This window comes from Lates calcarifer, linkage group LG23 (assembly GCF_001640805.2).
Source record: "Lates calcarifer isolate ASB-BC8 linkage group LG23, TLL_Latcal_v3, whole genome shotgun sequence".
In the NCBI taxonomy this organism is placed as follows: domain Eukaryota; kingdom Metazoa; phylum Chordata; class Actinopteri; family Centropomidae; genus Lates; species Lates calcarifer.
Genome location: NC_066855.1, coordinates 13,880,025 through 13,896,373, shown reverse-complemented (window position 1 = coordinate 13,896,373; position 16,349 = coordinate 13,880,025). Strand labels below are relative to the sequence as shown.

The 16,349-nt window shown below is 42.7% G+C and overlaps 3 protein-coding genes across 22 annotated transcripts in view; 2 read left to right on the top strand and 1 right to left on the bottom strand.

The window, feature by feature from the left end:
- LOC108882939 (calcium/calmodulin-dependent protein kinase type II subunit gamma) overlaps positions 1-2,405 on the bottom strand; it is a 34,718-nt gene extending 32,313 nt beyond the window's left edge. For 9 of the 20 annotated variants that reach the window (XM_018675789.2, XM_018675750.2, XM_051066568.1 and 6 more), the window contains exon 1: positions 2,144-2,404. In XM_018675789.2, coding sequence (XP_018531305.1) covers positions 2,144-2,208 — 65 coding nt within the window. In that variant the 5' untranslated portion in view covers positions 2,209-2,404. Of the gene's footprint in view, positions 1-2,143 lie in introns of all 20 variants that reach the window. The other 11 variants (XM_018675741.2, XM_018675763.2, XM_018675772.2 and 8 more) reach the window with 4 other exon arrangements.
- Positions 2,406-6,157: 3,752 nt separating this feature from the next.
- On the top strand, positions 6,158-10,329 carry LOC108882907 (zinc-binding protein A33). Its single transcript, XM_018675700.2, has 7 exons — positions 6,158-7,463; positions 7,727-8,067; positions 8,384-8,464; positions 8,566-8,787; positions 8,873-8,895; positions 9,227-9,345; positions 9,443-10,329. The coding sequence occupies exons 1-7, from the start codon at positions 7,196-7,198 to the stop codon at positions 9,958-9,960; spliced, it is 1,572 nt and encodes a 523-aa protein (XP_018531216.1). The 5' UTR covers positions 6,158-7,195; the 3' UTR covers positions 9,961-10,329.
- Positions 10,330-10,483: 154 nt separating this feature from the next.
- Positions 10,484-16,340, top strand: LOC108882893 (NACHT, LRR and PYD domains-containing protein 3). Its single transcript, XM_018675681.2, has 10 exons — positions 10,484-10,609; positions 10,726-10,861; positions 11,132-11,272; positions 11,787-11,858; positions 11,971-13,759; positions 13,954-14,115; positions 14,223-14,396; positions 14,540-14,707; positions 14,935-14,981; positions 15,071-16,340. The coding sequence occupies exons 2-10, from the start codon at positions 10,816-10,818 to the stop codon at positions 15,589-15,591; spliced, it is 3,120 nt and encodes a 1,039-aa protein (XP_018531197.1). The 5' UTR covers positions 10,484-10,609; positions 10,726-10,815; the 3' UTR covers positions 15,592-16,340.
- Positions 16,341-16,349: the final 9 nt, after the last annotated feature.

Genomic DNA, 16,349 nt, shown 5'->3' with positions numbered 1-16,349 from the left:
GAACATAAACAACCAAAAATCAATCCCATTTCAAATGCTCTCTCTCTGCCTCTCATACACTCACAGACACACATACACAGTGTGACATTTGAAACTGCATACATGTATGAGGCAGTGGTTTGTTTGTGTATGCTAACAACCTTGGTCTCTCTCTCTCTCTGTCTCTGTCTCTCAAATAGACACACACACACACACACACACACACACACACACACACACACACACAAAGAGCTCATTAACATCACAGCATCACTGTATATAACCTGAAAACGTGAGCAACAATCAAGCAAAACCAGCACCAACATAACAAGCTCCTCCAGCATGAGTGCTCATATCAGCTCAGGTCTTGGATTAGAAATGAATGGCCATGCACTTTTGCTAATCTTTGATAGGCACACAATACAATGCAACCCACTGCTCCAAAAGCAAATTTAATTTCCAGCAGCCATCGCAAAGAATGGGCTGCATCGCACACAACAAAGGGCGATGTTTAACGCACTCACAAGGTAACAAAGTTCAGCTATAAATCTACTCAAGCAGAAAAGCAAGTGCCTAACACATTATAAAGCAACTCCTGCTTTGAGGAGTTTCGTATTGACCTAGATGAACGCTCCATATTTTTCACCTGCTAGCTTCTGTGGCGATCATTCAATTTAGAGCATCACAGGAAAAGTAATTATGCATGGTTTCCCTATAGTGCCTATATCACAGCCTGTACAACCTACAATATCTGGTCCTCCACAGTTTTTCCTGAAAGAGGACGGCTGCTCTTAACTGCTCTTGAAGATATATGGAGGGGCTGCTACTTTCTGCTGCACTCTGCTCCTTACTGCTCTGCTCTTAGTTTCAATTATTTACCAGCAAATGAGAGGTGACAGAAGTACAACTCTGGTGCCTTGACGTTAATAAGCTATGACGGAGCAAAATGCATTAACAAAGAGGTACAGAAACATAAGGTAAGTGGTCAGTCTTGAGAGGACTCAGGAGCAGGAACACTATGGAGATTGTATAGGTGTGTGTATTGGTTGTGCAATCAGTGCCACCATTGCTGTCAATTATTAGGCAGATAGTGGAAATGGCAGCTGGATATTAAGGCTGGTGTGTCTTTATAAAGCCAATGTCGCCCTGCTGCCGCTGGTTTGGGTACAACAGGAGGGAAAAAAGCCTTCACCGGCCAAGAACAACAGATGCTGCTGCTGCATGATGATGATTATGATGATGAAATAGAGGAGGTAGTGGCCCGGTTTTCTTACCGTCATCAAAATACCGAGAAAACACGTCACTGCCTCTTGCACAGTAAAACGCCAAATTGCCTTTAAAACTGCCAGCGCTTTTCGATTGCCTCCGTTTAAGAGCCACAACTAACAATGCATTTATTGATAACAACGATGATCCGGCCAGCTGGTGTGCGGAGCGTTATGGAGCATTACAGTGCAAACATAAAACGCAGCGCAACCTGGACCGAATAACTTCCTCATTAAGTGATTCAGGGGTACGTAACGTTACTCAACACGGTTACACAAATCATCTGCAGCTGTTCAGGAGGGGGGAAAAAGTGGTCGGCCTAGTTAGCTACCGACCACAGCCTCTGGTCTAACTACGGAGCCCGCACGGAGCTGTCAGACCCGTGGGCCGGTGAAATGTCACAGGGCTACGTCTCCGGCGTCTCTCGGGGCCCCGCTGACGGGTCCAGCAGACCAGAAAATACCGGCTAGCAAACACGGAAGGGCTAACAGCTGTTAATGCACCAACATCTGTGGGGTATATGCATCGCCATAAGCGTCTAAAAAGACGCAACGCTTGTGGGCTAACTCGGCTAGTTCATCAATATCAGCATGGTAGCTCGCTGGCTAGTAACTGAACGTTAGTGCGCTGTTATCCGTTACTGCGGGGGGGAGCTAGTTAGCCGTTAGCAGCGGTTATTAAGCCTGACTGCACCACGACAACACCAGACACCGGTTAACATAATTACTAAAGCATTCAACATGACTCGTCTGGAACGTATTTTAGTTAGCTATCGCCTGCTAAACTGGCTAATCAGAAATAATGTGAGGCGAGGTTGCGGGGGTGGGGGACAAAACGACAAGACAAACACGATGCACACACACAGAGACACTCAGTTAACGTTACGGCTGCTGCTTACTTCCCGAGCTCCTCGTACAGCTGGTACTCGTCGGTGAACCTGGTGGAAGTAGCGGTGGTTGCCATGGTCGGAGCTGTGTGAGAGAGGAGGGGAGCCCGAGCCTTGGGGTACGACGGCGGCTTGGCTCTCGTACGGGGTCCGGGGAGGAGGAGGAGGAGGACGGTAGCCTAGCCTCCAACACTGGAGTACCTTTTCTGACAGGCAGGCAAGGCTGAAGAGGAGAGAGGCGAGCAGAGACGGAAAGGGAGGGGCTGGGGAGAGGAGGAGGAGGAGGAGTGATGATGATGTTGTATGTATGTGTGTGTGTGTGTGTGTGTGTGTGTGTGTAGTAAAGGGGAGGAATCCTCGCGAGAATGGGCTCCTACAGCATGAGACCAAGGCCTCTGGTTCAGTGAAGACACTGAAAATGTTGGGAGAAGGTGCTGAATTCCTTGACTTGTTTAGAATACATGAACCTTATTTTGAAGGGACAACAGATCATCATCAGGTGACATATTGTTAAAAGGTACACAACCCCACAATGGTACATATTCCTGACTGAAACAGTTTTTGACATCCAGTTCCTGTCTCTTCTCATATCTTCAAAAATAAATAAATAAATAAAATTGCAGGAAAACTCACAGCAGCATTTTACTGCACTGGTTGGGATACACCCAACCCTGGGTCACACCTCACTGCAGCAGAGAGGCAAACTGTGACACTCTCTCTCTCTCTCTCTCTCTCTCACACACACACACACACACACACTGCATAAGTCCATGTGCAGGCACATACAAACACACACCCCACAGATCAATATTGATTAATGCAGGTCTTGCTCTCTACACAGTAGGCCTTTCTGAACCACTGATTTTGCCTTTGCATTCGAGAGCATGCGCATGTCTGTGCATGAGAGAGATAGGGATGGGTAGAGGGAATAGTGTGACCGCCATATCAGGTTTCCACCGACGAGCATACACCTATGTTTTTCCACAGTGTGAGGGCTGTTAGCTTGGCGGCGCTAAAAGATGGTGTCACACAGATCCAGAGTGGCTCACTAAATGTTTAATGTGGCATGAGTGGGAGGCCATCAGAGGACGGGCGGGTGGGGCTGGAGGGAGCCATAGAGCTTGAGAGTTAGTTAGAGGCCCCATGTGTGTGTGTGTGTGTGTGTGTGGCTGCCTGCTCAGCACTCTGGCTCAGAGGTGGGACAGCACATAGACACTGTCAGAGAGAAAAGAGAGCAAAATGGTGATTTCACTTGAAAATCTTTATGCGTGGTTGTCAGCGTGGGAACACAAAGCTGAAACGCTGAAAAGTTCAAATATTACGAGGCCATATCTGCAAGTGCAGCCAGCTGAATCCACGATGGAGAGCAGGAAAAGGAGGCCAGCATGTGTGCGTGTGTGCATGTTCGTGTGTTATGTGGAAGACAAATGAGCTCTTCAACGTAGGCTACTGGCCCTCTCCTGCCCTCCTTTTCCTACGTGCTAACCCTGCTGCCTCTCCTCCTCTTCCTCCACCTCCTCAGCCTCCACAGAAGTTATATAATGGTGAACTCCTCAGCTTTTGTTATCTCACACCAACCACACACTATGCCTTGCCCGCTTGATGAGAGACAGAGAAGCAGAGGAGGGAAGAGGAGTGAGAGCACGGGAGGCAGAGAGAAGAGAAAAGTTGGATGGTTTCAGCTGAAATCGGCAAAGAAAGAAAGAAAGAAAGTCTGTGTGTGATTATCCATATTGTAGTATTATTACAGTCAGACTCATCGCCATCTTCATCTTGAGCAACCTTAGGGCTATTACACATTACTCACCTTACAAGTGTGTGTTACATTTTAGGCTCTGACTCTCCCCTCCAGTTGATTATGACTTCACAGTGGCACGAGAAAGAAGTCCAGTCCTTCATGTCAACTTGCTTTTGCAATGGAAAAGGTACATGCTGCCCATATAAACATCACTTTGTGCTGCTATGACACACTCACCTCTTATAAAAAGGCAAAAATGTGTTGATGGTCTCACACCTTGCAATGTGGATCGAGCTAAGCCCATAGAAAATCCTCATCGGGAAAGTGAGTGTGTGAGTGAATGGAGATGTTGTGCATGTTTCACTACCGAAAGTCCAACTCACGAACTTCCCTTAGCTGCAGGCAGGAGAGGAAAGTTATCTAGTATCTAAAATCTATCCAGCTTTATGTCACTTATCTTTTCGGGAATACACCCATTCAGGAGGCTTTTTGGAGCTAAACAGTCCTGTGGTGTGATCTACAGAGCCAAAATATCACATTTCTGTTTGTAGCAGACTCCCATGGTTTTGTATCCAGAATAGACTAATTGTGCAATCAGAGCTTCACTAGCTGTGATACATTTAGCCATGCCTTTTCATTTGTTGTGACTAATGAGGGTGAATATGCCATCTGTTACATCATCACAACTGAGAGGGTGGAAGGGGCCAAGAGCTGAGTCATGACAGTCCCGTTCTGGTTTTTGGAGAAAATAATCTGACTTGGGGGGTGGGGTGGGGAGGGCAGTGAATGAGTAACGCTCCTTCTTCATCTACTGTCGTGATGCCCCGGAGCAATAAGCTACTGACCCAACTGCTCAGCAAGTCAGTCGTCTACAGTCGTGTTTGGCAGCATCCGGCCGGTCAGTGCGTGTAGATGCTCGGGCTGAAAAGCAGGGTGCTGCTGACGAAATGCCAGCATGCTCAGTCAGAGCCTGGTACATTTTTGAACATCACAGCAAAAATCAGAGGCGACACGTACTCAGTTCCTGTTTCTGATAGTTATACAGTTTAGTCATTCAGAGTTTGAAATCTCCTCTTGATACTTCTATTTTTCAAATTCAAAAACCCTATAAAGTTTTGGTGGTTCATGGATTACTCCATGTGGGCTACCGACAACTAGAGCCACCAGCTATAATCATATTGTTCTGAATTTATCAAAACTCCAACACCTCCTCAAACCTACCTAAAAAATAAAAAACAAGGACAATTAAAATGCAGTAAAACGTTAGTCAGGTGCTGTAATCATTCCTCCTGTTCGTACTGGCCCCCTACAATAGCAGTGGATAGAAACACACATTAATTAACATTTTTGTTGCTGATTTTATCAAAATTTACTTTGTGTTACATTTGGATGGAAACCTAGTAACTGACAAGGGGAAGCACAAAAAGACAATTTCACATTAAAAACACTAAAAACTGGAGGATTCCCACTTGATTTGATTAACTGAGACTGCTGATGCTCCATAATCACTTCAGACACAGCTGAAATTTTGCACAGAATAAGGACTGTACTTGACTGACTTTGTCTCCCATCACTTACAATAGGAAGCATGCCTGGCACGATCTTTTAATGCCCATTGTGAAAAGGAAGAGTGCTTATAGCAAGCAAAACTATTTCAGTATAGTGGTAAGTAACTCTGAATGTAAAGAGAAACAAGAAAACTTTGACGTGGCACCTTTAATCCCCCTCTGTTTGATTCCTTGTCCAGGAATATTACATGGCCCTAGTGTATGTTTTCCTGTGTGGTGATCTAATTGATCCCACATTGCTATAATTTCAGACTATGCAAAATAACAGCACAATATCATCTGAAATAATTAAGGTCCAGGTAAAACTAGGTTTTAGTGTAGGGCCCCTCTTCGGGACAGGGGCTCAAGATCAGGTAATAAGACACCTGAGCCATGTTTATGAATACTGTTAAGACTGTTAAGAAGTTTCAGTTGTCTATATTCCCACATTCCCAAACCAAGTTGCAATTAATCAAATGACCACAAATCAATTGCCACACCAAGAGCTTTTAGGGGATGTGGGCACTCACAGGGCTGCCTGCTTTGCCTGATTGGTAATCCAGCCTTAATCATCATAAATAGAAGGCTACAGTATGCGATTTCTTCTTTTTCCTCTTCTTCACATATTACTATATTCATCGTTATTATTAGACTTATAGAAGCGTTGGGGGTGACATTATACAGTGCACAGCTCTCTCCACAAGAGGTCAGTGAACAGCAGTGCTGAGGAGACACTACAGGAACTTAGACAACTTCAAGTCATGGTAAGTTTAAGCAGCATGTGCACGAGGAAATAAACCCGAAAGAAGAACAGCTTTCAATCAGCTAACTAAATACTGATAATATACTGGAATGAGCCAAACAAAGGTGAGCAGCTTTTTGATTTATTGTGATTTAGCTTGATCAGCACTGACAGCATTTTTCTTGTATAATTAATAATAATAATTATTATTACTTCAGATTGCCAGCGATGACACTTGACACAATGATATCTACTAAAAACAGAAACTAAAACCTGTTTGAAATTCACAGGGGTAGTTGACTTGAAAAACTGTGAACCACAGCACATGACAAGCCTTAATAAACTGTGAACCACGTTTATTTATTTTTCCAGGGTTTACAAAAACTTTTTGGTCCAAGGGGATATTATTATTTGCCCCCAAAACCTTAAAAATCGGTCAAAGCATGTGCCGTACACGGAGGTAGTAAAAGTGCCACAGCACAAAATGGACTCTGCCTCCACCATCTGTTCATCAGGCAAAGCTGCAGCATATGAGACTGGAGCTGGACAAACAGCAACTTTGGCCCCATAAAGAATACAGTTGTTCACTGCACTGGTGATTTAAAATTATTGATCCTGTACTTTCGAGAAATCCTGTGAATTATACTATAAAAATGATAATTCTATACAAAGGTAGATGGAGAAAACTGAGCAACAACTGTGAAAATGAAATGGAGAGTAACATGCAGAGTAAATGCTCTGTGAAGTACTGACATTTGTATCCTTAATGTTTTTCATCTCTTTCTCTAGACTGAGACATATAGACAAATGTGACTCCTACACAAAGTTATAACTTACAACTTAGTAAAAAGCTATATTTGGTTTAGAATAGAGCTGTGTAACCACTCCAAGCTCTGTGTCTGTTGAATGAGCTTCTTGGTGCTCCTAAATATGTTTGTTTTATGAATTACTTGCAACTTCTTATTGTTTTATCTTTCACAGTCAGTTCATCAGCTCTAAAGTTCATCAACAGTTTGTTAACTTGCTGAGAGTCAAGAATGTCAACGCAGGTGCGAACTGAAAAATTGCTGAAAGACCACTTGGACCAGCTGAGTGACAAGGAACTGAAGACATTTCAGTGGTACTTGCACCACAGTGAGAGACAGGGATCCCGGCGCATCCCGAGGTCCCAGCTGCAGGAGGCTACCAGAGAGGAAACTGTGGACAAACTGGTGCAGGTTTATGAGGAGGACGGAGCTGTGGAGATTACAGTGGATATTTTCTTTAGAATCGACCGTAATGACCTTGCAATAAAGTTAATTAAAGGTAAAATTTCACAGTATGTAAATTGTGAGCAGGTCACAATTTGTGCATTCATGTTTTACACATTTTTTTTATGGATAATGTCTCATCTATACATTTGCAGTGTCTTTTTTATTGTGTAGTTCTAACTAGCTGTTTGTAATTGAGTGTCACACTTAATGTTTCAGTAGACAGTAACAAATATGATTCCCTGGAGGAACTTTGAGGAGCCCATGACTTAATTACAGCAGTAATATTTCTTAATATCTTGTTTATCTGATTTGCAGCCAGACTGGGTTCACACAATGAACAGCAGTCGTCCCCCACTGTGAGAGAGGAGACACAGACGGATGTAGATTCAGCTTTCATTCTGGATATTTCTTGTCCAATTTGCTCACTCATTTTCACTGAGCCTGTGGTTCTGCAGTGTGGCCACAGCTTCTGTAGGTCCTGCATGCACAACTGCCGCGAGGGTAAAATTTCTCGGACATGCCCAATTTGTCGGCACGTCATGCATGACAGTGAACCTCCGATGAACTTTACTCTGAAGAACTTATGTGAAAACTACAGAAAGAGGAGTCAGGGTGATCTTTCCGGAGGACACAGAAATGACTCAGAGTCATATCAGGTGAAGTCACTCTAAATGTGCTTAATTACACTGTATAAATATTTCACCATGTTTCTTGATCTAATTTTTTTTATTAAAGCCACTGTTTATGGGATTCTCTGGCACAAGTTGGAGAATTGTACCAGTAAGCGCTAAAGTGACTGTAATCCTGCATTTAGTAATGGAACATTGTGGTCAAAGCTGAAAGACTTTGAGCTAATGTGTCTCATAGTTTGGTTTATAATGCAGAAATAGAACAATCTTCACTTTTTAGCCATGCTATGTGAATGAGGATCTGAATCTTATTCAACATATTCAATAAAATGTGTTATTTCAGACTTCAAGGGACGTCAAAGAGAAGCAGGAAGCTTTTGAGAAAGTCAAACAGTTCTGTGATACTTCAATTGAGCATATTAAGGTTTGTCATATGTTGTACAGATCTTTTGAATTTGGTCAGTCAAGTCTTACACACATGATGCAGTAGAGAGGATGACCTCTTGTTCTTACCGTGACCCACAGACTCAGAGCCGCAACACAGAGAGAGTGATCAAGGAGGACTTTGAGGAGCTTCATCTCTTCCTCAGTAGGGAAGAAGAAGCCAGAATAGCGGCACTGAGAGAAGAAGAGACTCAGAAGATTCGTGTAATGCAGATGATTACAAAGATGAGCAGAGACACGTTCTCGCTCTCTGACACTGTAAAAGACATTGAAGGCACAGGGGCTGAAAACTCATTCATACAGGTACTCATTCAAACTCAGGAAAAGTCTGATTCACACACTGTAATCTGAAGACTTCTGAACTTCTGATTTCTTGTTTTATATGCAGACCTTCAAGACTGAAATGGAGAGGTATGTTGTGATGTCATGTCCAAGCCGGCCTTTAGCAGCTCAGTGCAATCTCTCAATTGGTTGAAATGCTGAAATGATTTTTACAGAGTTAAAATCCTGATATATTACTTGTCTCAAATTCCAGCAAATGGCACAATGCGAAAACTTGCTTCACTTTCTGTATGCCTTTACAGTGTAATTAGCTTAGGGGGATCTCTCCACAGCAACTACATACACGTAGAATGATTATAGAGACCAATAAGTTTTTCAATATGCAGGCATGTGACTATTGTGTCAAGATAGACTTTTAAAAAATGTGAATGTAAACTTTAATCTGTTGAATTTGCTCCAGAGCTCAGAACGCACTACCAGACCCACAGCTGCTTCCACAAGCACTGATAAATGTGTCCAAACATGTGGGAAACCTTCAGTTCAGAGTCTGGGAGAAGATGAGGAGCAGCATAAAACACAGTAAGCCTGGAGGCACAAGCCCTGGATTAATTCATATTTCACCTCTGGTCAGGAAACTCAATAAAGAAATGGTATTGTCTTTATGTTTGATCTGTAGTCCCTGTGGTTATGGACCCCAACTCTGCATCTCCAGCGCTCTCTCATGATCTGCCTAGGGTGACTGTAACAGGTACCCAGCAGAAGCTTCCTGGAAACCCAGAACACAACAATTATCCACAGGTCCTGGGCTGCGAGGGCTTTGACTCAGGAAAACATTGCTGGGAAGTGGTGGTAGGAAGTTGCACCAGATGGGTACTGGGAGTCGTCAAAGAGGCCAGGAAGGACAGGAAGGAGGAGATGTGGTCTGCTCCACAAAATGGACTCTACACTATTATGAAAAGCAAGAAAAGGTACAAAGATATGAAGGGTAACACCTTAGCAGTACAGGGAAGACCCAGCAGGATCAGGATAGAGCTAGACTACAAAAACGGGAGACTGTCATTTCATGATGCTGATAACAACAAGTCCATACTGACCTATGAGGACACATTTACTGACAAGCTGTACCGGTATTTTGCTTTTGTGAAAACTGAAAGTCTTGATGGAGATAGCAGTGAAAATTACTTAGTTGCATAGTTGCATAGTTGCAAAAAATGGCTGAGCAAGTAACTTATTAGTAACTTTATTATGTAGTATTTTCTGTTTTTAGCCAACCTGCAGGATGGCTGGAGACTTTTTTTTTTTCTGGATTTGTAGATTTTAAATTCTCATAGTCTTTGTTGTGATACACTAATCTGAAATCCTGATGCATTTTTAAGACTGGCTCTCAACTTTTATTTTATTTTGTTAGTTATTGTACACTGATTTTTCATTGCTTTGGACAAAAGTGTCAGCAAAATTAATCTAATTAGTCTTATATATAATTGAAAAGCTGAAAAACAGTTTTTTATTTTTTGATTAATAAGATCAATGTAACCTTTTCCAATAAAGAAAGTCTAAATATGTTGTAGCTGTGGGATTTTTGTGTGTGTGTGTGTGTTGTGTGTGTGTGTGTGTTACAGAAGTTAATTTCTTAGAAATGATACTGTATTAAAAGCTGCTTCATACAAGGACAGTGCGTGAAGACAGTGCAGTCAGGAAACACCAGCTTCCTGTTTTCAGTGGGGAAGGAAGAAAGAGACAGTTTCTTATGTATGTGCAAAAACCCCTGTATTTGAGAGCATCTGCTGTTAGAGTGTAAATCAGATCACAGTCACAGTCATTACCCAAACCATTACTGAAGCAGGTAAGTGTTTCTGTTATGTTTTGATCTGCTGCATTTCAATTGACCTTGACGTTAAACATTGTCATCCTGTATCTGAAAGTATGTTATTTGTCCTTTAATGTGGTTTGTGTGACCAGTGATCCTCTGAAAGTAGTGTGCAGATCACTGGTGAGGAGCATCGATCGATAGAAACCATATAAGGATGAAGGAGCTAATGTGAAAAAGATATGGAGCAAAAGAGTGTTGCTGATAAAACAGATGAAGTCTTTCAAGGTAAGGATGTTGAATTAAGAATCACATTTCAAATTGCAAGGAACTGGACCCAATACCACGGGTCATAAAGAGAAAAAACAATGACAAGTGAGAGTTACATTCCAAAACTGTAAATATATGATTTGGCTAAAAACATTAATAAAGTGATAACTGCTAAGGCCCCAGACATGTCTTAATTTTGCTTTAGCAATCATTTTTGCCCCAGCGAGCATTCTCTATAATTTATTTTTGTGACAAAATGTTGAAATTGAGCTTTGTGGTCTCTCTCAGAGTCAGTTCCCTCTATTCAGGCTGTGGTTCGCCATTTCAATGCAAGCATCACTGCTCAGAGTGGAAGCAATGTGGTCGCTCCCTCCATCATTGGTTCTACCATCGGCAACATAAACATCAATATCACCTCAACAGGCCAAGGTAGTATGGTATATTTAGTTCATGAAATATTAAAATACTGACTAATCATATTTCTGCTTATACTTTGTATCTTAGTGCTAATAAGGTCATGTAAGGACACTGTCAATGTTAGTATGATTTACCAGTGTAAGACTGTGAAAAATAGGAAACAGATCCATTACAACATGCTGATATAAACTATCTGTGTTAATTGTTACAGGGAAAACCATTATCATTAAATACCTTGGGTGAAACCACTGCCAAAATTGCTGCCAAAAAGAGTGTTGGTCATTTTTACATTTTGGAGGAAATTAGGTTTATGCAGAGGTATAATAGAAAGAGAGAGATTTTTTGTCTAGTTAGTTGCTCTGCAGACCAATGCAGACTTGGCATTAAAGTCTTTTTTGGAGAAAGAGGACTCTGCTCTGATCCTTTTTGCTCTGTCCACTGGCCACCACAGTAGATATATTATACATCTAATATGTGACTGAACCTGGGGTTTTTGACTCTGCTGAACTTCTTTCTTCTTTTGCAGGGTCTATTGTTTCATCAAAAGAAGCAGTGAACCATGACATTGCAGACAGCTGTGGAGCTCTGCAGCCTCAAAGTGAGAATTTCTTACAACCCATTACCTTTTCACATTTAAGAATCTGACGTGTTGACAGAACACTTCGATTCACGAAAACTTAAATAACCTTCAAAAGCATTTTCTCCTTCAGACAACAAGATCACAGAATGCCAACAGAAACTGAAAGCTACTCTGAAGAGGAAGTTCAGCCACATTCTTGAGGGGATGACAACAGAGGCGAACAAAATACCTCTCAATAATATCTACACAGAGCTCTACATCACTGAGGGAGGAAATACTGAAGTCAATAATGAGCATGAAGTGAGACAGATTGAGACAGCTTCCAAGATACATGTTGCCCAGGAGAAATCAATTCACTGCAATCAACTCTTTGTTCCTCTACCTGGACAAGACCAACACATAAGAACTGTGATCACAAGGGGTGTTGCTGGCATTGGAAAAACAGTATCTGCCAATAAGTTCACTCTAGACTGGGCTGAGGAGAGAGCCAACACCATCCTGGAATTTGTATTCCCTCTCTCTTTCCGAGAGCTGAATCTGATGAGAAAGAAAACCTTCAGTCTAGTGGAGCTTCTCAGTGTTTTTTTCCCAGAAACAAAAGACACAGGAATCTTCACTAATGGTAAATACAAAATGCTCTTCATCCTCGATGGTCTGGATGAAAGTCGTCTGTCTTTGGACTTCCACAAAAGTGAAATAATTTCTGATGTGATGCAGCCAACCACAATTGCCGTGCTTCTGACTAACCTCATCAGGGGAAGACTGCTTCCTCTGAGTCTCGTTTGGATAACATCTCGCCCAGTAGCCTCCAGTCAGATCCCAGTGGAGTACATTGATCTAGTGACAGAAGTTCGAGGGTTTAACAACCCGCAGAAAGATGAGTACTTCAGGAGGAAAATTAACAACGAGAACTTGGCAAACAGGGTAATCACCCATGTGAAATCCTGCAGGAGTCTTCACATCATGTGCCACATACCAATCTTCTGTTGGATGGCATCGAGTGTTCTTGAAAAGAAGCTGGCAATGATAGACAGTAAAGACACGCCAAAGACTCTCACTCAAATGTACATACACTTCTTGTATTTGTTTGTGGAGACCATGAAGAAGAGGCTGCCTGGAAGAAGAGAGTCGAACGCCGACTGCATGAGAACTAACCTAATCGCACTGGGTAAACTGGCCTTCAAGGAGCTTGAGAAGGGCCAGCTGATCTTCTATGAGAGTGACCTCAACCAAAATGGTATAAAACTGATGCAGGCATCCATGTTCTCTGGAGTCTACACACAGATCTTCAAAGAGGAGGTGACACTGTGCAAGGAGAAGATGTTCTGCTTTGTGCATCTGAGCGTTCAGGAATTCTTTGCTGCGTTGTATGTCTACCTCATGTTCCACAATGACAACGTCAACGTCTTGGTCAAGAAGTCATCTGCTTCGAGACTTTTCCTGTTCAGAGACTCTTCAGAGCTCATCCTCTACAAAGAAGCAGTGGAAAGGGCTTTGCAGTGTAAAAAAGGTAATTTTGACATCTTTCTGCGCTTCCTTTTGGGCCTGTCTCTGGAGTCCAATCAGACTCTGTTGAAACATCTAATGACAAGCAACAGAACAAGCCAAAGGACAAGAGCGGAGATCATTAAACACATCAAGGAGAGGATCAGGTCAAGTACATCCCCAGACAGATGCCTCAATCTCTTTCACTGCCTGAATGAGCTGAATGACCATTCCCTTGTGGAGGAGATTCAGGGCTACCTCAGCTCAGGCAGTCTTGACAAAGCCATACTTTCACCTGCTCAGTGGGCAACTTTGGTCTTTGTATTACTGACTTCAGAGGAAGATCTGAGTGAGTTTGAACTGAGCAAATACGCCAGGTCTGAGGAGGGACTTCTGAGGCTGCAACCTGTTATGAAAGCAGCTCAAGTGGCAAAGTAAGTGTTTTTGTAAAAGTAGATACGCTCATGGCTTGTAGTGTTGTGTTTACCTAAAATTTGGACAGTGTTTGCCTGAAACTATAGCTACTTCATATACTAAGCAGGGGTGCATAATATGGAGTCTGATCTCAACAGAGGGGAACATTTCCTCATGACATTATTTACTTCTCATACTTCATTTCCTGTTGCAGGCTAAATGCATGCAATCTCACTGTGGCCTGCTGTAAAAAACTGGCAGAAGTCATCAGCTCATCCCAATTCAGAGAGCTGGACTTAAGTAACAATAACCTGGCAGACTCAGGAATAGAACTGCTCTCTGATGGACTGAAGGACAGCAAATTGGAGACACTAAGGTCAAAATGCAACACATTTCTCTCATTTTTCTTCTCCAAGTAAAAAAAAAAGTTTTCATTTTCAAGCTCTGAGTTTTCAGCACTTTCTTTGTTTTCTGTTTGTTTAGACTGAGGAGCTGCAACCTAACAGAGTGCAGCTCAGATGTCCTGGCATCATTTATCAGTTCAGCATCCTGCCAGCTGAAACTACTAGATCTCACTGACAATGACTTTGAGGACGGAGGAGTTGCAAGGCTTTCTGCTGGACTGGGGAGTCCTCACTGTAAACTGGAGATACTCACGTGAGTGCCCTGAGTGAAATTCCATGCCAGATGAATTATTTAAAAGGAGTATACAGTACAAAGCCAAACATGCAAAACTCACTTGTCGCTGTCATTGGTATGGAGAAGGGTTGGATGAAATGTCTTCGTGTCTTTTCTTGAAGTTTGCCCCTGTGCAGAGTGACAGAAGAAGGCTGCACTTTCCTGGCTTCTGCTCTGAACTCATCACGTCTGAGAGAGCTCGACCTGAGCTACAACCACCCAGGAAACCTAGGTCTGCAGCTGCTGTCGGCTCTGCTAGATGACCCACAATGCAGCCTGCATAAACTCAGGTAGTGATGGTGTCAGCTGGAGCCTGAATGATAAATCAACATACCTAGATTAGTGTATTACAGACATATTGGTATCAGTATATTTGTCAGCCAATAAAGATATTGCAACAGAAATACCGCATTTAAGGTGATCTAGAAACAGTTACACACTGTGGTCTGTCCACCACAGAGCACTGTCAACAAGTCATACAAGTGTCAAAAACACTATGGTCTTACTTATGTTTTAGTGTGGAACAGTGTGATGAATCCAGAATTCAGCCAGGTCCAAAGAAATGTGAGTAACCAGCACTTTGAACCTCTCTGTTTCCTTCTAAATTTAGAAAACAGCACTGAGTAACTAACAATTTTACTCTGTTTCATCAGATACCACGAAACTGACCCTGGACCCAAACACAGCGCAGAACGACCTTTCTCTGTCTGAGGGAGACACCAAAGCAACTCGTTGGACCAAGCAGCCGTATCCTGATCACCCAGAGAGGTTTGATTACTGGAGACAGGTGTTGTGCAGGGAGGGACTGATTGGGCGCTGCTACTGGGAGACAGAATGGTGTGGGAGAGCTTTCATAGGAGTGGCCTACAGACGGATGTGCAGGAAGGGAGAGGATAGTGACAGCTGGTTAGGCCACAATGACTCTTCCTGGGGCCTGACCTGCAACAAAGATAGCTACAGGACCCTGCACAAAGGCATAAGCACTGCTGTAACCACCCCACCCAACTCCAATAAAGTAGGAGTCTTTCTGGACTGGTCAGCGGGGACACTGGCCTTCTACAGGGTCTCCTGTGGTACATTGACCCTCCTCCACACCTTCCACACCACCTTCACAGAGCCTGTTTACCCAGCGTTTCACCTTGCCTGGGTGGACTCCACAATTTACCTGTGCTAGATAATAACCAGGGCAGTGAACAGCTTAGTAGCATATTCCTGAGAACATGTAACAATGTATTTTCTTTCCTCCTGCTCTTGAGGCTTACAGCACAGGTTTTCATGTATTGGTCTCTGGGTTTTTGAGGCCAGTAGAAATATTATAAACAAATAAAAACTACTTGATGAACTACCATGAAATTTTGTTGGTCCCCAGAGGATGAACCCCACTGACTCTGGTGACCCCCTGCCCTTTCCTCTGGCACCACTGTGAGCTTGCAGCAATGGCGACTGGATGAACTGCCACTGAGGACATTTATGAGCCATTCATGATGAAGGGTAATAATATAATAATAATCTGGTCAAAATTTAACTTTGTCCATTACTTGGTTGCAGTTTGTGACCAAAATCAACATCATCACTTTCCAGACAGTGTTGCCATCACTCTGGACAATTCAGGGAATTCCAGTAATAACAGTTCATAGCAAGGAATGCACAGAAAGTTGCAATTTCTCATGCTGAGAGTACGACAAACAAAATTCCATTCACCTCTATTGTAATTGTGTGGGGGCAGAAGCTGAGAACAGGTATTTAGTAGTAATCCAGATACTAATAAGAGGAAGTGAAAAGTCTTGTAGATTTGGAAAGACCACAAGAAAATCTGTACGATAGGACTTATGCAACAATGTGAATCAATGCATTTTTGATGTAATATAAAATATGCATACATTTATAATTTGTAATAAAGCCTTTCCTCAGTGAAGAAAAAAAGGATTGGAG